General features: G+C 38.7%; 1 protein-coding gene and 1 pseudogene across 1 annotated transcript in view; both read right to left on the bottom strand.

Annotated features, from left to right (window-relative positions):
* Positions 1-10,203: 10,203 nt before the first annotated feature.
* LOC102885853 lies at positions 10,204-11,368 on the bottom strand (annotated as a pseudogene).
* A 3,798-nt stretch (positions 11,369-15,166) lies between these two features.
* The window catches only part of FBP1 (fructose-bisphosphatase 1), a 26,106-nt gene continuing 19,547 nt past the window's right edge, over positions 15,167-21,725 (bottom strand). Inside the window, exons 5-7 of the mRNA XM_006918815.3 lie at positions 18,422-18,559; positions 17,207-17,326; positions 15,167-15,570 (exon numbers count right to left, since the gene is read on the bottom strand). Coding sequence (XP_006918877.1) covers positions 15,379-15,570; positions 17,207-17,326; positions 18,422-18,559 — 450 coding nt within the window. The 3' untranslated portion in view covers positions 15,167-15,378. The remainder of the gene's footprint in view (positions 15,571-17,206; positions 17,327-18,421; positions 18,560-21,725) is intronic.

The following is a 21,725-nucleotide window of genomic DNA, read 5'->3' as shown; positions in this document are numbered from 1 at the left end:
TGATATCAGAGCTGGCCCAGGATCTTTAAGGAAAAGTGCCCCAGATCACGTGAGCGAGGTAACTGGACAGCCCTCACGGAAATCCTTCTGGCATGGCCGGTGCTGCCAAGGCACCCACCACACACAAGCTATAAATAGAACCAGGCAGCCCAGAGATACAGACCTACTTTCTTTTGGCGAGCTCCTTTCTTTAAAGTTCCTAAGAAGCAGCTATTTAGTAACAGGTGGGAGATGAGAAATCCAGCCACTAAAAAAAATGACCCATAAAACCCTCTTATTCAAGGACTGAAAAGGATTTTTCACATCTATCTACTGCAGAACCTGATTCCCTTGTGGTTTATAGAAGGCAAATTGGCAGATAGCTTATCTGGGGTATAGGTGACAGTAATTATAATGGCAATCCTGGAACTTCTTAGCCAGGGTTCTTCCATATAAGTTGGAAAAGAATGCCTTTTATTTCTAAAAAGCATGCATGACGGGATGGATATTCAAAATCGATATCCAAATCAGAAAGAAAAAATTCTTTTCTTAGCACAGTGCCTAGCACCAGGGTTATTTTATCAATTTTTCTATATTTTCAGTTTTATAACGAAATAATACTCGCTTACTGAAAAGGAAACACAACAGAAGTATATAAAGAAAAAGTGGAAGGCCTTACCATAAGCCCAACCCCCAACCTACTCCCTAGAAATAACTGCCTTTACAGCTGGTGGGGGTCTGTATTGGTAATAAGCATGGGTGGGGGTCTGCATAGGGTGATCTAATCACTTTCTCTAGGGACAGACAGATCTGGCTCTGAATCTCTAGCTGGTTATCTGCTAGTTGTATGAAGCCTCAGTTTCCTCACTTGTAAATGGGGAGAATGATAAAACGTCTGCCTTATAGAATAGTTGCGAGGATTAAAGTAATAAGATGTGCTTCGCGCATAATAGGTGCTCAATACTTGTTAGTTATTATTACTCTTCCAGTATTTTGATGTATATTAACTATTATGTATACATATATAATTCCATTTTACAAAATAGTAGAATATGCACATTGTTCTGCAATTTGATTTTTTTCCTTTGACAGTTTTTTCAATCAGAATGTGTTTAGCTGCAAGTAATAGAAAACTCACAGCAATTTAAATATGTGAGGATTCATTTTTCTTATATTTTCTCATGAGTCCACTTAGAGGTGGCTGTTAGCATTTATTTAGCTATTCAAAGTTTCCATTAGGGACCTCTATTTCTTCTCTAACCCTTGGTCTGCTGGCTTTTGCCCCTATGCTTGTCATCTCATGGGCACAAAATGGCCACATAGCCCTGAAATTCTAGCCCACACTGAAGACTTATACAGAAGAGAAAATGCAACTCCGACTGCGTCAATTCCCTTTTATTAGGAAAGAAAAATTTCCCCAGAACACACCCCCTGCCCCCACCCCAGTAGACTTGCACTTACATAGAATTGGCTAGATCTGTATCATATGGTGATCTCTCGCTGCAAGAGTTGGATCAATCCATCTACAGTGTCTGCCTTAGCAAGACACCTTGGGAATACATTCGCATCGGTACACATAAAGCACTGCATTCCAGTGCATGGACAGTTAAATTATTTTGGAAATGTGTGCTCTTCAAACAATGCTGCAACCAGCTTCCTCATCGTTGTACATGGACTTATGCAAGGGCTTCAGTAAGATGCAGCTCTAGAAGAACTGCTGTATCACAACAGTTTAATTTTGGACATCACCAGCATATAACCAGAAAACTCTTTTTCTATAGCTACTGGGAATTGTGAGAACTGTAGAATGGAACTTTCTTTGAGCTTGATGAGTCATGTTGCCATGAATAAATAACTAAGTTTTGTCTTTCTCATGAGAGATCAACCACAATTCTTCGGACATAATTATAGAAGGAGTTGTGACTGGCTGTTAGGAGTTCTGGGCCAGCGAATGACTGCAAGATGAAGAGAGTGGCCTGGTTGATTGGTTTCCAGGTGCCGTTTGAAATCTAACATTGTCATCTGATTAAGGGTTTCCCTCACGATGGTGCAAAGCAATGCCACTCAGAGTGGACCATCATATCTTCCCTAGAGAAATAAATACATACATTCACACAAAATGCATTCACAAATATTTATGGCAGCTCTATTTATAATTCTCAGAAACTACAGACACCCAATGTTCTTCAAAGGTGAATGGATAAATTGTAGTAGGTCCATAAAATGGAATACTACTCAGCAATTAAAAGGAACAAGCTATTTTCACATGTAGCACTGGGATGAATCTCAGAGGCACTGTGCTGGCTGAAATAAGCCAGTCTCAAAACAATATATACTGTATGATTTCATTTATATGATAGCCTCATAAAAACAAAGTTATAGAGATCAAAACAACTCCATGGTTGCCAGGGAGTAGGAATATGGGGAGCAAACAGAAAACAGGAATATTTTACCTGATAGAACTGTTCTATATCCTGATTATGATGATGGTGACTTGATATGTGTTAAAATTCATAGAACTGTACATTTTTAAAAAGTCATTTTACTGTAAAACAAAATATAAGTGGATCATGGACAGTCTGCAAATTATACTGGTCCATGATGAGGTAAGTAGAAAAATTGAAAGTATTTAGAGATTTCTATAGCAGTTTTCCTATGTTATGTTTGTTCTGATTTTATTTTTTAAAATGTAATTTAAATCTAACAATAAAATATAATTTAAACTTAAATGAAATTATAATCTAACACTAAACAATTGGGGCCTATATTTTGTAACTATTTTTTATTTCATTTTCCCAGCAACTTATTTTTACCACTTTAACCATTCTTAAGTGTACAGTTCAATGTCATTAAGCACATTCACATTATTATACAACTATCACCACCATTCATCTACAGAACTTTTTTCTCTTCTCAGGACAAAACTCTGTACCCATTAAACAACAATTTTCCATTCCCACTCAGTTCCCAGCCCCTGGTAATCACCATTCTACTTTCTGTCTCTATGAATTTGACTACTCTAGGTACTTAATATAAGTAGAATGATGCGATATTTGTCCTTTTGTGACTGGTTTATTTCACTTAGCACGATACCTTCAAGGTTTATCCACGTTGTAGCATTATTCTGAATTTCCTTTCTTTTTAAGGCTGAATACCATTCCATTTTTTTAAATATACTACGTTTTGTTTATCCATTCATGGGTCAGTGGACACTTGGGTTGCTTCTACCTTTTGGTTATTATGAATAATGCTGCCATGAATGTGATTGGACAAACATCTGTTCAAGTCCCTGCTTTCAATTCTCTTAGGATACATACTCAGAAGTAGAATTGCTCTATCACATGGTAATTCTATATTTCATTTCTTGAGGAACCACTATACCTTTTTTCCGCAGTGGCTGCACCATTTTACATTTCCACCAGCAGTGCACAGGGTTCTAATGTCTCCACGTCCTTGCCAACTGTTGTTATTTTCTGGTTTTTGATAATAGCCATTCTGAGTGTGAAATGATATCTCATTGTGGTTTTAATTAGCATTTCACTAATAATTAGTGATGTTGAACACCTTTTCATGTATTCATTGACCTGTCCTGTAATTCTTTTTGTTGTGTTTTATAAAAGTATCTGTTTACAACAGATTGGAAGTGAAACAAACAAACCAGTGCTTTAAAACAACTACCACAAGAAGAACTGGTGCCCAGCACACTGTGGATGTGAAAAATGAGCAAAAGACTGGATAATTTGGGGATCAGGAGGGAGATGTATTCATTAGTGTCACTTAGAAGTAGTCAACTACTCTCTTGTAAAGGAACCTGAGGAAAAGGCTGCTATTTCTGCCATCATCTTAGCCAAGTATGACAGCTGGGTGCAGCAACATACCCCTTGCAGCTACATTTAAATGTTAGAAGTTCGAGTTACCCAGTGATCTAAAATTGTAGCTGATGACCTTTCAAAAATGCCACAGTTCTTTCAGGACACACGACGGGGTGAAAACTAGTAGAGCAGCTGTGGTGGAAGCCAGAGGAAGAGAAAAGTGCATCCAACTCACATTTATTTCAGTGCCACTGATACACTGGAGACCACAAAGCTATCTATGGCCTTGCTTAATGAAAGATGCTCACAGACCCGAGTCTAAATCTATAAGGACAAGCAGACCCTCCTGACAATTGAGGCAATCTCACTTCCACGTCAGGGCCCTTCACCCAAAGCCAATAATCTAGAATGAGACTCTGGAGTATCAACAGAGAGACCATTCTTTATTAGCAAAACTCTGCTAAGATGTTTTACATGCACTCTCTCATGTAATCCCAACATAAGTTTTTTTGTTTTAAAGTCTTTAGTCAGAAAAGGTTTTATTACAAGAAACAATTCCATCAGGTAAAAATGCAAAAAAAAAAAATGCAATTATAGTAAAATGTTTTTAAAAATCTGCACTTTTGCTTCTATAGGACTACTGTACTTACTACATACCTGAGCAGTAAACATTAAATGAATTTTAAACTTCTTCACAGAAGGAATCTGAATCCTTGCAGATTGCATCCGCTTTTTCTCACACACTAATAAAATCAGCTTGATGCTTAAGCATCAACTTTGTGGGATAATAGAAAACAAAGATGGAAAATAAAGAATACATTTTCTAGTTTCCTATAACATAGTTATACCAAGTTCAGTTTTCAATGTGTAAAAAACATATAGGAAAGTGCTACATACATTATTTAAATGCAAAAACAAAGTTAAAGTGGGACTGGCATATGTTAGGTCTATATTTTAATTTCATAGTACTCACTGTGCTTTTTACTTGTATTCTCATCATATTATGCTTTTTTCTTTTTAATTTTTTTAAAGACTATTTTTTAGAGCAGATTAGGTTTACAAGAAAATTGAGAGGAGGTATAGAGATTTCCCATTCCCCCTGTGCCCACACATGCATACCCTCGCCTGTTATCAACATCACTCATCAGAATGGTACTTTTTTTTTTTCCAAGGATGAACCTGCATTTAAACATTGTTATCCTCTAAAGTCCATAGTTTACATAGGGTTCGCTCTTGGTGTTGTACATGCTATAGGTTTGGACAAATGTGTAATGACATCTGTCTATCATTATAATATCACTCAGAGTTTTTCGCTGCCCTAAAAATCCTCCATGCTCTGCCTATTCACCTATCCCCTCCCCCACCTTATCCCTGACAACTACTGATCATTTTATTGTCTTCCTAGCTGTGCCTTTTCCAGATGTCATGAAGTTGGAATCATACAGTATGTAGCCTTTTCATATTGGCTCTTCACTTAGTAATATGCATTTAAGATTCCTCCATGTCTTTTCATGACTCGATAGCTTATTTCTTTTAGCACTGAATAATATCCCATTGTCTGGATATACCACAGTTTATTTGTCCATTCGCCTACTGAAGGACATCTTGGTCGTTTCCGAGTTTTGGCAATTATGAATAAAACTTCTGTTAACATCCTTCTGCAGGTTTTTGTGTAGACATGAGTATTCAACTCCTTTGGGTAAATACTAAGGAATGCAATTGCCAGATCATATAGTAAGAGTCTATTTAGCTTTGTTAGAAACTGTATTCCAAAGTGGTTGTACCATTTTACATTCTCACCAGCAATTAGTGAGAATTCCTATAGTTCCAGATCCTCACCAGTATTTGGTGATGTCAATGTTTTGTGTATTCACCATTCTAATAAGTGTATAGTGGTATCTCATTGTTATTTTAATTTGCACTTCTCTGAAGACACGATTTGGAGCATCTTTTCATATGCTCATTTGTCATTCGTATTTCTTCTTAGGTGAGGAGTCTTTGAGGGTCTTTGGCTCATTTTTTCATTAGGTTCTTTGTTTTCCTATTGTTGAGTTTTTAAGAGTTCTTTGCATATTTTGGATAACAGTCCTTTATCAGATGTGTCTTTTGCAAATATTTTTCCCAGTCTATAGCTTGTCTTCTCATTCTCTTGTCTTTCCTAGAGCAGAGGTTTTTAATTTTAATGAAGTCCAGCTTATCAATTCTTTCTTTCATGAATTGTGTCTTTGATATTGTATCTAAAAAGGCATCACAAAGCCCAAGGTGATCTAGGTTTTTTCCTATATTATCTTCTAAAAGTTTTATAGTTTTACATTTGGGTGTATGATCCATTTTGTGTTAATTTTTGTGGAGGGTAGAAGGTCTGTGTCCAGAGTTTTATAGTTTTTGTAGTATTATGTTAGATTTATACCTAAATATAAATATTTTGTTGTGTGCTAATGTAAATGGCATTGTGGGGGGTTTTTTTCATTTAACATTTTATTTCTTTTTCCCCTCCCCGCTTCCTCCTCCCCTCTGGTAACCACTAGTCAGTCCATTGTCCATGTCCATGAGTCTCTGTTTGTTTGTCCTGTTCATTTGTTGCTTTTAGGTTTATATCCCACATATGTGATATCATGTGATTTTCAACCTTTTCTGTCTGGCTTATTTCACTAATTTCAAGGTCCATCCATGTCGCTAATTTGTTTTTTGTGGGTTTTCTCTCTGGTCCTTCTTGCTTTACGTTGTATACTTCAGTTCTAAATCTTTTGTGTGTGATTATCATTACAAATATGAAAAGGATAGTTGTATATATACAGTCATCATTTTTCTTCTGCATGTGCCTTGTCTCCATTCCCCTTTGCGAATTTGGATCTTTGAATTCTCTCCTTTTTAATCATCATTGTCTCATTTTGTCCTTACGTATGCTGAATGTTCATTACTATCTTGCTATAGCAAATCTCTTCTTATTTTAAGCTTATAATGCCCTGTTCGTAGTAAGGTTTGCACTCCTCTGCTTTTATCAGCCTGCTAGTCACCTTACTCCTAATTATGCATTTTTTTTTTTTTGCCATTTTGTTTTAGGTGAGCTAACCTCTTTCAGAATTTCTTGTAGTACAGGCCTCGTAGTGGAGAATTCCCTCAATTTTTGTATGTCTGGAAAGGTCTTGATTTCTCCTCCATATCTAAAGGAGAGCTTACTTGGATACATTATTCTTGGCTGGTCGTTCCTTTCATTTAATAGTTTGAATATTTGATTCCACTCCTTTCTGGCTTGTAAGGTTTGTGCCGAGAAAATCTAATGGGTTTTCCTTTATAGATTACTGTCTTCTTTCCCTGGCTGCCCTGAGAATTCCTGAAATTGTTGATGTGATTCGTTTCATATCTCACTGAGTTTTTTCAGAAGTACCATCCTGAATTCTCTGTCATTTAAATCACATATTTCTATGTCTGTAAGCTTATTTTCTGGAAATTTTTGTCTTTCTTTCTGAGCTGTCTTGTCACCTTGGTTGTTCATGGTGTTTAATGGACTATTTCTCCACTTGGGCATTAATGGAAGTGTGTTCTGCTTTTTTTTTTTTTTTTCCCCCCAGAAAGAAGATTTATTATGTAACGGTCTCTAGCCTGTTGCAAATAAGGTGTTTTTCTTCTGGTTTCCAGTAGGTGGCGTCTAAGCTTCTTGGATCTCTGCTTTATATAAAGTGTTAGTAATGTCCTTTTTTCCTTTTTTGTAGATGTTTAATCATGCTCACTACCCTCAATCTCAGTTCCTGTCAGTGTTAGTGACGGTTTCAGTAGCGTTTCTTCGGATTCGCCTAGGTCTTCGCGGCATTCCATCAGGAAGGGTATGGGTGGAGGGGCCCTCTGTGTTGGGAGTTGGAGGCTACGGCTGATCAGGCTCAGTTTTGCAACCATGGCTGGTAAAAATCAACTGTTGTTTCTCTGCTGTCCCCATTTTTCTGCCATTCATTTTTCTCTGCCTTCTGCTCTGATACTTGGGCACTGCTGCTGGCTGCATGGAGCACACAGCATTCTCAGGCAGGGCTGTTCAGGGAACTCTCTGCACCTTCTCCTCTCCCCTCCTCCTACAGGGAGCTCTGGCTGAGAGAGGCAGCTTCTTTGTTTCTCCTAGTCCACCACCTGACACCAGAGGTTCTGACCTGTGGTAGCTCTTATGTGCAGATCCCACACTCAGATATGCTGGTGTGCAGTTTGGGTGTTTTTTGTTGAATTTTAGATGTTCAGTTTATTGCTGTTTCAAGGCGAGAGATCTGGGGACGTCTCTCACTTCACCATGTTTAATCCAATCTCTTGGCATTGTGTTTTTTATTTCAATTTCCACTTGTTTATTGTTGGCATATAGGAAAGCAATTGACTTGTGTACATTAACCTTGGATCCTGAAACCTTGCTATAGTCTTTTATTAGTTCCAGAAGTTCTTTTATCAGTTCTTTCGGATTTTCTACATAGATAATCATGTCATCTATGAACGAAGAGTTTTGTTTCTTTTTTCCCAATCTGTATACCTTTTATTCCCTTTTCTTGCCTTACTGCATTAACAAGGACTTCCAGTACAACATTGAAAAAGAGTGGTGAGAGAGTGCATCTTTGTCTTGTACCAGATCTTAGTGGGAAAGCTTTGAGTTTGTGTCATGAATAGATTTTGTCAAATGCTTTTTGTACATTTATTGATATGATCATTGATTTTTCTCTTTTAGTCTGTTGATGTGGTGGATTACATTAATTGATTTTAAAATGTTGAACCAGACTTTCATACCTGGATAAATCCCATTTGTCTATGGTACATAATTCTTTTTAGACTTTAAGTGATTTGATTTGCTAATATTTTATTGAGGGTTTCTGCATCTATGTTCATGAAACATTGGTCTGTAGTTTTCTTTTCTTTTGTAACATCTTTGTCTGGGTTTGGTATTAGGGTAAGACTCATTGAATGAGTTAGGAAGTATTTCTTCTGCTTCTATCCTCTGAAAGAGATTTTAGAGAATTGATATTATTTTTCCTTAAATGTTTGGCAGAAAACACCAGAACCTGTCTTAGCCTTGTGATTTCTGTTTTTGGAAGATTGTTCATTTTTGATTCAGTTTCTTTAGTAGATATAGATGTATTTATATTGTCTATCTCTTCCTATGTGAGTTTCGGCAGATTGTGTCTTTCAAGAAATTGATCCATTTCATCTAGGTCATCAAATTTATGAGCATAGAGTTATTCATAGTATTCCTTTATTATCCTTTTAATGTTCACGGGATATGTAGTGATGTCCCCTTTTTCATTTCTGATATTAGCAATTTGTGTCCTTTCCTTTTTGATTTGGTTAGCCTGGCTAGAAGCTTATAATTTTATTGATCTTTTTTTAAAAACTGGCTTCGATTTCATTGATTTTCTCTGTTGATTTCTTGTTTTCAATTTCACTGATTTCTACTCTGATTCTCATGATTTCTTTTCTTCTATTTACTTCGGATTTAATTTGCTCTTCATTTCCTAGTTTCCTATAGTGGAAACCTCAATTATTGCTTTTAGATTGTTATTCTTTTCTGACATATGCATTCAGTGCTATAAATTTCCCTTTAAGCACTGCTATCATGGCATCCCACAAATTCTGATAAATTACTATCGTATTTTCAATTAACTTAAAATATTTTTAATTTCGCTTGAGATTTCTTTTTTCATCCATATGTTATTTAGAAGTGTGTTGTTGAATCTCCATATATTTTGGGATTTTTCAATTAGCTTTCTATTATTGATTTCTAGTTTATTTCCATTGTAGCTTGAGAGCAGACATTGTATGATTTCTATTCTTTTGAATTTGTTAAGGTGTGTTTTATTGCCCCAGATGAGGTATACCTCATGAATATTCCATGTGAGCTTGAAGTAGTCGAAAAATGCTAATTATATCTTATTGATTGATTATATTGTTAAGTTCAACTATGTCCTTACTGATTTTCTGCCTACTAGACTTGAGAGAGGAGTGTTGAGGTCTCCAGCTATTATAGTGGATATTACATCTATTTCTCCTTGCAGTTCTATCAGTTTTGACTCACATAGTTAGACTCTCTGTTGTTAGGTGCCTATAAGGATTTTTATATCTTCTTACAGAATTGATCCCTTTATCATAATGTAATCATAATGTAATGCACTTCTTTATCCCTAATAACTTTCTTTACTTTGAAGTCTATTCTGTTTGAAACCAAGAAAGCTATCATTGCTTTCTTTGAATTATTGTTAGCATGGTATATTTTTCTCCATCAATTTAATTTTTTTTTTAAGCAATAGGTTTTATTTTAGTAATTGCATCTATTCACAAATGGACCTCAGGTCACCAGATGTGTAGACACAATGAGATTTTTGTTGTTGTTTAGATGGTAAAGGAAATAGATTTATTTAAAAATAAAACCAAATAGCTATTTTGGTCTAGATTAAGAGATGGCACCAAGTGTGAGATTCACATTTTGAGTGGCCACCTGTGGTGAGACTTCGATAATCTGGGGTTTGTCTATGATTTTGACTGTACAGTTGCCTTCTCTACAATTTCAATAATCCACCATATTTAGGGGACTTTATCTCTGCTCAGAGCTAAGTGGCTTGCTAACAGGGTAAACAGATTAGAAAGTCTCTTGATGTCTCAGGACAGTCCCCATGCATGAGGCCAAACATGTTTCCACAGGCCTTGCTCACAACAGCCATCTCAGCCAGGACAGGGAGGTTGTGAATCACTAAGGACCCCTTCTTCCTCCATTGTTTGGCTAGGTTCTGTGGTGGCCCAGAATTCCAAAGCCCCGGGATGTTGGTGGCAGTGTGGGCTTGGATGTGTATGTGAGTCCTGCATCTGTTCTGTTGAACCTTGCCATGTTCATCATCACCTCCTGCTCTGCCAACTCCACATCTTCTTGGGTCACCACTAGTTTAATTTCATTCCATTTTTCGGGAATATCCAGACATTGGTGCATGGCCATGGCCACCTGCATCTCTAGGGGCTTTGTGAGCACGAGCACATCCTCAGGCATTGCTTTGTCTGGCACAATGAATTCATTAGGCTGGCAGACAGTTGTAGCCATTCCTCCCAAAACAATACAGGGGTTTAACACTGTTTGGCCACCCACTACAGATGTTTCTGCCTCTTCTGCTGCATCTTTAAAACCCTGTGTAATTAGTAGCATCACTTTATCCCTTTCTCTGTTGGTCATATTATTCCTGATTTGGAACTTCAGCATATTGTCACATTCTGTGACCCCATCCCCCACCCCCATTGTGTAGAGGGAAAACATTGGCACATACTATCCTGCCCATCATGTAAGGGTCATCAATGATAGGATAAACGTAATCCATGGTCTGAACAGAAGAAAGACCATGATGCTTCAAAGGAATGACAGAAATATCCATCCTAATGCCAATCCTTGACATAAATGCTCCCCAAAACTGCTCATCTTCTTGAAAGTGGTTATCTTGTAAGGATTCCAGCAATTCCTGCAGGACATCTTGGGGCACTTTGCAGCCATTGCCCTTCAGTTCCATGAATCTGGTTAGATGGAAGATCTTGTCCAATTCATAACTTTCCAGGTTTAAGGACTCCCGCATAGACATGGTTCTTGGGCTCACACACCTCACAGCTGGGCTCCTCCCCTCCATCTTCTAGGCTACTGATTCCTTTGCCATCCATGGGTTTGCTTTGAGCCCTCTGCCTCCTCCCCCAAACAGGTGCCACCGCTCTCACAATGCACCAGGAGCCTCAGGCTCCCTTAACGTCTCCCGAATAAAAATGCCTCCTGGCAGCAGTAGCAGCAGCAGTGGTATGGAGGGCAGTAAGGCTGGCTCTGCACTGGGCACCTGGGGTGGCAGATCCGGCCCAGCTCCAAGGGCACCTGTGGGTACCAGGCCACTGCCTTCATCTATTTACTTTTAATCTATATGTCTATATATTTAAAGTGGGTTTCTTGTAGACAACATAAGTTGGGTCATGTTTTTTGATTCACTCTAACAATTTGTCTTTTAAATGATAAATTTAAGCCTTTGAAGTTCAAGTGATTATTGATATAGTTGGATTAATATTTACCATATTTGTTACTATTTTCTATTGATCGCCTTTGTTCGTTGTTCTTATTTTTGTCTTCTACCTTTTTCCTGCATTTTATGGTTTTAGTTGAGCAATTGATATGATTCAATTTTTTCTTCTTTTCTAGCATATCACTTACTTTTTATTTTCATACTTGCGTTAGAGTTTGCAATATCTTTTACAATTAATCCAAGTTCTCTTTCAAATAACATTACATCATTTTATGGGTAGTGTAAGTACTTTATAATAACAAAATAATCCTAACTCCTTCCTCCTATCCTTGTATCATTGCTGTCATTCATTTTACTTGTATATAAGCTTATATAAATATATATACATATATATATAAATATATATATATATAAGCAGACATAGTCAAATACATTGTTGCTGTTATTATTTTGAACAGAGTGTTATCTGTTAGATCAATTAAGGGTAAGAAAAGAAAAAGTTTTTATTTTACCTTCATTTATTCCTTCTTCAGTGTTTTTCCTTTCTTAATATAGATCTAAGTTTCTGGCCTGTATTATTTTTCTTCTCTAAAGAACTTCTTTTAACATTTATTGAAAGGCGGGTCTACTGGCAACAAATTCCCTCAATCTTTGTTAGTCTAAGAAAGTCTTTTTTCTCCTTCATTCTTGAAGGATAATTCACAGGGCACAAAATTCTAGGTTGATGAGTTTTTTCTTTCAACACTTTAAGTATTTCACTCCACTATTTTCTTGTTTGCATGGTTTCTGAGGAGAAGCTAGATTTAATGTTATCTTTGTTTCTCGAAAGATAAGGTGTTTATTTCCTCTGGCTTCTTTCAGGACTTCTTATTTATCTTTGATTTTCTGTAGTTTGAAGATGTTACGCTTAGATGTAGTTTTTTGGCATTTATTCTGCTTGGTGTTCTCTGAACTTTCGAGATTTGTGGTTTGGTGTCTGATATTGGAAAGAAATCCTTAGTCATTATTGTTCCAAATATTTTTTTTCTCTCTTCTCCTGGTATTCCCTTTACACACTATGTTACACCTTTTGCAGTTGTCCTACAGTCCTTGGATATTCCGTTATTTTTTTAAAGTCTTTATTCTCTTTGCTTTTCAGTTTTCAAGGATTCTATTGATATATTCCCTCAGAGATTCTCTCTTCAGCCATGTCCAGCTTATCAAAGGCATTTGTGAATTCTATTACAGTGTTTTTTGACACTGTATTTCTAATGCCAGTATTTCTTTTTGGTTCTTTCTTAGGATTTCCATCTCTCTGCTTACATTGTCTATTTATTCTTGCATGTTGTCTACTTTATTCATTAGAGCCCTTAGCATATTAATTATGATTGTTTTAAATTCTTGGTGTGATAATTCCAACATCTCTGCTATGTCTTGTTCTGACACCTGCTTTGTCTCTTCAAAATGTGTTTTTTGCCTTTTGGTATGCCTTCTCATTTTTATTATGTGGTTAGGGAGCAGGCCACATTCACTCTGAGGGATTTGGGGAACAAATGATGCTCACATGGAGCTTCTACCCCCATCCTGGTCACAGAGTGTTCCAGAAAATGCCAATGGCATAGTTGTGGTTGCGAAGTCAGGGCAGATGGGTGCCCTAGAGTCAAAAATGCTTTCTTAGCTTTTGGCAAAGACACAAAGCAGCAAGTACTCCATTGTACAGAAAATTACTTTAAAATATTTAGAAAAAAAATTAGGCTTTTGGCCAAGTATGATTTTAATTTAAAAGGTGAAGAGTACAGCTATGGAACCTCTAAGAGCAAAAGTCAGACCTATAGATGAGAACAGGAAGGCATGAGGGTTTCTTTACAAAGCCTGCTAATGCTGTTACTTGATAAAAAGAACTTGTTAAAAAAAATTCTTAACAGCCAAATATTTGAGTGGCTAGAAGTAGTTGTTTTCCTTTACATATTTGATTAGAAGTAGGAAAGATCTCCCACTTTAGGGACAGTGAGATACTGTGGCACCTAACAACCAACAGACCTGAGTTCCTGTCAGCTTTCTACATTACACTCAGTGAATGCCATCCCTTCGCCCTCATTAGTGAAGGGCATCAAAGTATCTCCAAGGTCAAGCTCAATTTTGATATTCCAAGAATCATCAAAGGAGAGTTGCCGTGCTCCTGTTTCTCTGAGTCTGTCCCTGTCTTTCTTCTCAAAGAATGAGACAGAGAAAGATTGGATGCATCTATAGTAGAACACAAACAAGTACCAGGCGAAAACTCTCAGTTAAATAAACTCATAGCTCAATCAAAAAACATCACACAGAGCACACAAACAGGTGGGAGAATATCATTTCCCATCCAGCTACCAGATCACCACAATCTCCCTCAATGCTTTGAGAACCAGAAGTTACAAGAACTGACTTACAAGATGGTTAAAAATCAAAAGGTGCTTTGTGAGTCAGGGGAATTTCCTGAGAGGGCTAGCCACAGTGGGCATTGGAAAAACACTGGTTTTGGGTCCAGTCAGTGGACAAAAGCAGATTCAATGTTTAAGATCAAACTAAGTTTCCTGTTGGAAAACCATGGAATCAATGAGGAATGTTTAGAGGAAAAGGAGTAGGATTTACATAAAAACCTGTTTCAAGTTTACAAGTAGAAATAAACAATTAAAAAAAAAATTTTAGAGCTTAACAAAGACCACAGGTGTTTCTTAACACCTGATACTACTTGCCATGATCTAGGAAATTCTAGTACAGAAAGAACCAGGGCCAGCTAAGGGAGAGAGCCTAGTAAGAAATACACTTGTATGCAATAGTACTCTTTTTCCTCAAATTTTGTTTATGATAATTTTTTTCCTTATGGCAATTAGACCCTAGAAATTAGGCTTTGTTATTTCAGTAAACTGTTACAGTTTTATTTTTAAAAGTCGCCATTGAGTAATAAGATAAACCTTCATTTGTGACTCAGATGATTATACCCGTGTGTGGGAGGCCAAGAAGTCATAGATGGCCACCAACACTAACTTATCACCTCTCTAGTTCTCAGGAGGACATAAACAGCCTTGCTCAGGTTAGTCCTGCACACCCAGACCTGAAAAGGTAGAAGTGATACACTAACTCTGAGCTTAGCAGCCAAACTGCCTAGACTCGTATCTGAGCTCTGTTGCTCACTGGCTGGAGACCTTGGACAGAGTGCCTTACCTCTCTGTCCTCCATTTCATCATCTGTGAAATGGGTTATTCATAGTACCGAATTCATAAGGTTGCTGTGAAGATTAAATGAGTTAACTAATGTTATATGCACAACTGTTGTTATTACTATTAGTATTACTTGACTCAAAGCAATGAAGACTACTTTTTTTAGAAAAAGGAAGAATGTGTTTATTTCTCCTCTATTTATTCAAAATATATCTTGACCATCAGAGGCATTATATAGATAGAATTTTGATTAGGCAGCACCAGGCACTACACAGCATTTGATGGTGAAATATCCATGCTTTTTATTTCTGCTGTCTAGAAATGTATAATGCACAGTCAGAATAGAGTAGCTCCATGTGAGATAAAAGGTCCAGATAAAAGGCAATTCTTTTTGGTGCGGGCAAGGTCAGCTCTTCATTTGGCAGCATGCTTCTTATATATCTCCAAGAACTCCGTCACATCATCAGGGGATCCCAAGATGACTGGCGCCCTCTGGTGGATGTCAGTGGGAATGATGTCCAGTATAGCTTCCTTCCCAGTGGTAGCCAATCCTCCAGCCTTCTCCATGATGTAGGCCATTGGGTTACACTCGTATAGTAGTCTCAACTGGAAAACAAGAGCCAAGAACAGTGTCCTCACACCAGAAAATATTACATAGAAAAGGGATTTATTCTGTAGCAAAATAGTGCAGAGACGGTGGAAGTTTCCAAGGTAACTGATACTCTCCCTTTACTTCCATAAAGTTGTAAAAGCTCCACACACACCTTTAGGTTGCATATAAGGCCAAATGGTTAATTTAGCCATTTGGTTAAATTAAGCCATTCATCAAGCCAGAGGCAGGAATGGATTGCTTGATGCAAATGTGAGACAGACCACCTGGACTCAAGACTGAATGACATTTTGGCAGAACTCATGGTTCCCTTCTCTTTACAGCACAGAAACTGAACCTAATGAGTGATTCTGTATGTGTTTTGGATGGAGCTTTGCCTATTCTAAAAGCATTTTTAAAAATCCATGGTTGTGTCTGGCTGCAGACATCTGGAAAGCAGACTGGCTCCTCCAAACAGTATAATATTGTTTGCAACTCTATACACATTCCTTTTATAATTCTCCCAAGGCTTGAGGGTTGGGATTTAATATATTATACGCCTTGGCATTTAGTTTTAAATATTAACTTTTTTTATTATATGTATTTTCATGCAGTCTGCCTACTGAGCTTTTCGCAGGTGTTTCCTGACTCTATTTCCATACAGGTGTCATGGCCAGACCTGCAAAACTGAAAAAAAGAAGGAACCTCAGTATTTATGTAAAGGAACAGTTTGGAGCGGGGTGGACATTAGAGAAAAGTACTATAAAGTAGGCTAATTACATAGGCCGGAATGCCTGAGGTAGCTATGGCAAGAGTGGTGTTTTAAGTAAATAAGAATGCCCTCAGCAAAATGGACACCATATGCTGTAAACAGAGATCTAAACATATCTGAATATACAGATTTTTAACTATCTTAAGGGATTTATTGTTGCTATTTCTTCTCTCACAAATTAAAAAAAAAAAAACAGGCAGTCTGTCTATTGAAAAAAAAAAGCAAAAGGACAATACTTGAGAAGGAAACACGTCACCCCTCAGTGTAGCAGAAAAGTGGGGTGCCCTTTCCAGCATAAGCCAGCACAGCCAACTCTACAGCTTACACAAACACTGTGGGCATCAGGCTAGTGCAGTCAGCGGTAACAGCTCACCTGAAAGCTCTAGGTTTCCCCAGAGATTCTTTCCCTCCCTAGAAAGGTATTATTTTCCAAGCAGCAAATGTCAGCTCGTTAGTTATTTCTATTTTATGCCTTTTGAAAGCAATCAAAAAAAAATCTCTATTCGGAATACATATTTGATTTGCTGCCTTGGTAATGGGGCTGGACTGTTTCATTTCTCTTTATGAATGGAATTCATTTTGCCTAAGCCAACCCATATACTCACTGGAAGAACTGAGCACTTTTAGTCCTCTCCTGACCATAACACCATTACTTATCTTCAGCACTGGAAGAGCTCTCAAGAGACCATTTTTAGCTGATATCATTTGGCTGGCTTTAACCAGGACAACGTTTAATCTAGACAAGACTACGCCACAGACATCCTTAGCACCCTACTGCAGAGTCTAACAGCTATGATAACCTTTCTTTCTTCCTAAGTCAAATCCCTGGGCTGCAAATGAAATGCACTGCTTCTCAACCACTCTTCAGAGGGTCTGTTTACCTTTCCTTTGGGGCTCTTCTTGTTAGCTGGGTACAGAAAGATCCCTCCATAGACCAGGGTGCGATGGACATCAGCCACCATGGAGCCCACATACCTGGATCCATAGGGGGCTGAGTTATCCTGCAAGGTTAAGACCAGCAAGAATTAGAGTTGCAGAGAAGAGAGTTCTTTGTGCATTTTGATTCAACAATCATTTAGTGAGCACCTACAAGGTATATGTTTGGGAGGGTGCTAGGAAATATGATGAAAACCCTGTTCCCAGGGAGCAGAAAATGAAATAATGGAGACAGCCTCTCACACATCTTATAGAAGGTCAAATTACCCACAGAAGCCCCGAGGAAGGTGCAGTTGATTCTTGCTATGGGGTCAGAGCAGGCATCACAAAAATGGTACCACTTAGCAGGACCTTGTAGGTTAAGAAGGATTTTGCCAAGCTAAGAAGCTGAGTAAGGGTGAAGGGTGGAGTTTTCACCTTGCAGGACAGGGACGCGCATAAGTGAAGGCAGGCATGGCAACATAGAGAAGCAAATGCTGTCTACATGGGCCCTGAAGAGGAGCCTGGTGCAGCTAGAGTACACGGTTGTGGAGGGGAATCTAAAGTAAGGTAGAAGAAGAGATGATAAAACTGGAAAGAGAGCCTGGGGCCAGCTCCGAGGGCCCTGAATGTCATGCTAACAATGTTTGGGCTTCTTCCCCAGGACACAGCAGCCTTCAATGGTGTTTGACAAGAATATGACAAAATTGGATAATCCCACATAGAATCAGCTCTGCAGACAGCCCTTCCCTCTCTTGTATTCAGTAATTTTTAACCTCTTTAGAGAGATACCAAGGCAGACCCTCTCAGTTTTGAGGCGACTGATAGAAGTCCATCAGATAGATGCTGCAGGCATGTGCCTAGGTGAGAGGGCCATGTTTGGTGTCATCTGGGATCAGGGACCCCAGAAGTGAGAGATGTTTTATTGCCATGAAGTTGTTATCCTGATTTTATTCCTCCAAGAGAAAGTGGCAAAGGCTGAAATGAACCTTCTGATTTTGACGTCCCAGGGCAGGGGTTCCCATCCCCAGCACCTAGATGGGGACTTAATCTTGGGGTCATTGCACAGTGGAATCTAAGCTGCTTTCATCCCTGCCACCTTTCCCTTTTGGGGCAAATCATGAACCAACACATTTCTGCATAGTTCAGGCAGGGGCCCTCCCCACCGAGCCCTCACTTACTGGGGGGAATTTCTTCCTCTGGATGTACTCAGTGACAGCAGGGTCAAAGTCCTTGGCATAGCCCTCATTGAGGCTGTAGATGCTCCCTTTCTTTTTGATTTTCACATCCTTGTCCACCAAAATGAACTCTCCAATGGCCTGTGAAACAGAAAGGATAGTGGAGAGGCGATGAGCCATCTTCTCTGGGCCTGTTTGAGAGTGCAGTGGGCTAAGGGCTGGACTGGGGGCCCTGCAGTCATGGCCATGCTTCAGTACAAGGACCTCAGTTTGTTGTTTTATGTTTTTTTCTTATTGAGGTATAATTGGCATATAACTAGTTTCAGGTGCACAGCATAAAGATTCAATATTTGTATACATTGTGAAATGATCACCAGCACAGGGAGCTTCTTCTGGCCTTGGGATACTGGTGCTTCCAGCCCACCTCTCCAAGAACTGTGAACAGAGCTAGGGTTAAGGAAGAGTCAGTGGTGAGAATAGTCAAAAGGAACCAGGATTGATGACAAGAGGCTGCTGCAGACATTGTCATTGTCAGGGGACAGAGGACACTTTTGACTTTGCTTTCAAATCGTTTCAGTAAAAGAAGAAAGAAAGCATTTAGATAGAGAGGACAGAAATATATAAAACAGCAGCAAACTCTGAGGGAGAATAAGAATTGTGTATCCAAAGCAACATAAGATGTGTACACTTTTGCAAAAAAAATAAATAAATAATAAGTTGGTACAGACAGGAGGTGGGGTATCAGGAGAAATGGACAGCTGAGTTACACCAGTGTGCTCGGGGCTGCTCTCAGCTTCCCATTTCCACCTGACAGCATTGCCCTTTGGTGTATAGAACCCTGAGTTTTGATTCACATAATATATAACTTCAGATGCCTTTGCTCACTGAGCAAAGTGTTTTTCAGAAGTGGTCCTTCCACAAAGTCCAAGTGCTAAGCTGATGCTTTTATGGCTTAGCTTCTTTAAAAGAGATTGGAATTTGGAGGAAAAGTGTCACATGACTCCTATTGCTCTGGACTGAAGATTGCTTAGGACTCCTGTGTGTCACTGATAAGAGGGTGATTGAGGTTCTGCCCATGTGGGAAGGGGGCTCGTCCCGTGGAGGCAAGAGTTAAGAAGGGAGGCCCCATTAACACATCTCTCCCTGGCCATTTATTCCCATATCAAGATTGGTTCCTGCCAATATGGAGCATGTTGCAATTAGGGAAGGAGGAAGGAAAGGAAGGATGAGGGAAGGGAGAGAAAAGAGACTAGAATTAACAGTGGTCATTAAAAGGTATCATCATGAGTGATTCTTCTTTTTTTCTTTTTCTTTTTGTTTTGTTTTGGTATTTCCAAACATTTTGACCACAAATATGTAAAAATATTCTTTTACAGTTAAACAAACAAACAAACAAACAAACAAATAAATAAATTTTTACAAAAAAAAAAAACATCCAGGAAATGAAGCCATAGCATAATAGGTGCTGCAGACTTCATGAAGCCATGCTTTGCAGACACCGCACCCAGGTACCTGACCAGAGCATCTAAGAAGTGGAGCAGGGAAATCGTCTGTACATGAAGACAAGAGACTGAAAGGCTTTTTGAAAGTTAAGGTCTGCTAGAAATGCAAATATGGCCATTGGGGTCTTTTTAGCAGAAACTCTCAGGCTGTCCTTGCAGCAAACCAAAATGAAAAGAAAATGCTAAACTGGTCCAAGGCTCACCCCTGCAGGCATCAGCCCACAGAGGGTTGGTCAAGTCTGGGGTGCGACAGCAGCCAGCAGGGGAATATTGCAGCAAGCCTTCATTGTTCTTCCAAACACTGAGAGGGCATTGGGTGTGAGGAGGGCAAAAGACTATCAAATACACAGAAACTTACTCCTGGAGACCCCAGTCTGCAATCTGGAAACAAGAAGAGATTTAATTTTTTTCTACACATCCATCAAGGCAAAGGTAACAGAAGTCACCAGAATAATGTCTGGGGAAGCAGAAAGTATCTGGCGATATCATAAATCAGCACTGATAGTAATTTCGGGAGCTACGCTAGGCCCCCCATGAACTGTGCTCTAGTTCTGCCAGTATTTTCCCTGAGGTACCTTCATTTGGAGGCTTAAACTAGTGCTGTTCCCCACCTTCGTTTACTTATTAAGTGCCAGTACTTCCAAGGAGGCAAAGTCCAGTTGTGCAAGAGCGCAGAGGACAAAGGCAGTCTACATTTCAATTTATATGACCTGCCATGTACGAATCCCACGGCCTCACCACAAGCAAGCTGTCTCTCACAGGATTCCAGTCAGCTGTTTGTCCTTGTGTTCAGTTTGTCAGCAAAAAGCACCGAGAAAGATAACTTGTTTCATTAATCATCTGAGGACATTTCTAAAACCAAAGGGTATTTATAAACCCAATTCTTTTCCCCTTGGGACACTGGACCATACACATAATGAACATGCCAACCTACTGAAGATCCTGTGAAGTCTATATTCAACGGTGGGCCTAGCCGCACCAAATATTTAAAGAGATTACGATCTTTCATTTATCTGCTCTACTGAAACTGTCCTCTAACTGAATAACTCCAATTAATAGACATGTAGGAGAAATTATCTACAAATTAAAACTGTTAATGAATATTTTTCATAACACCTTAGGCTCCTCTCCATAAGGTAGCTTTTTTCTATAAGGTGGACTAAAAATTTATGTTCGTTTCCTTCTTTATTTTCACATCCTTGAGTTCATCAAAGCCTCATTGAAACTGCAAGGGTTAACTGAAGGTTTGTGAACATGTGCACATCAAATAAATTTGGTAGCTATTTTTGAAGAAATAGTATAGTCTACTGCTGCAGTTGGGACACCCATTCATCTCAGGAAAATAAGCTAGTAATAGATATAGTGGGTGGTAAACAGACCATCTACAGGCCCCATCTGGTCCATAAATGCGTTTTAGTTGGCTAGCATGGTGTTTTATAAATTCAGAAACATTACATTAAAAAAAAAAAAAAAAAGCCAGTGTTTCTTAAACATCGGAAGCCTTTGCAAGACTGGGCCCCTATTTCCAAATAGTAACAACTGCTGGACCTCTCCTGTTCATCACAATTCCCACTATGGCCCCTGGCCTGCCTTTCCCAGTACACTTTTCTCACTTATATGGTTTGCCTGGCCTCAATGGGCATTTGAGTCAGCTGAGTAATGTCTGTTCTAAAAATTTCACCTTGGAACAAACACATCCTCTTATGCTCTGAACAGATATTATTTCTCACCTCAATAATATTTTCAGGATATACACATTGTCCTCCATTTTCCTCATCCTCTTCCCCACTTCATCATCTCTTTCC

Source organism: Pteropus alecto, unplaced genomic scaffold, assembly GCF_000325575.1.
Source record: "Pteropus alecto unplaced genomic scaffold, ASM32557v1 scaffold138, whole genome shotgun sequence".
Taxonomy (NCBI): domain Eukaryota; kingdom Metazoa; phylum Chordata; class Mammalia; order Chiroptera; family Pteropodidae; genus Pteropus; species Pteropus alecto.
Note: the sequence above shows the minus strand (reverse complement) of the source record. Positions and strands in the feature narration are given on the sequence as shown.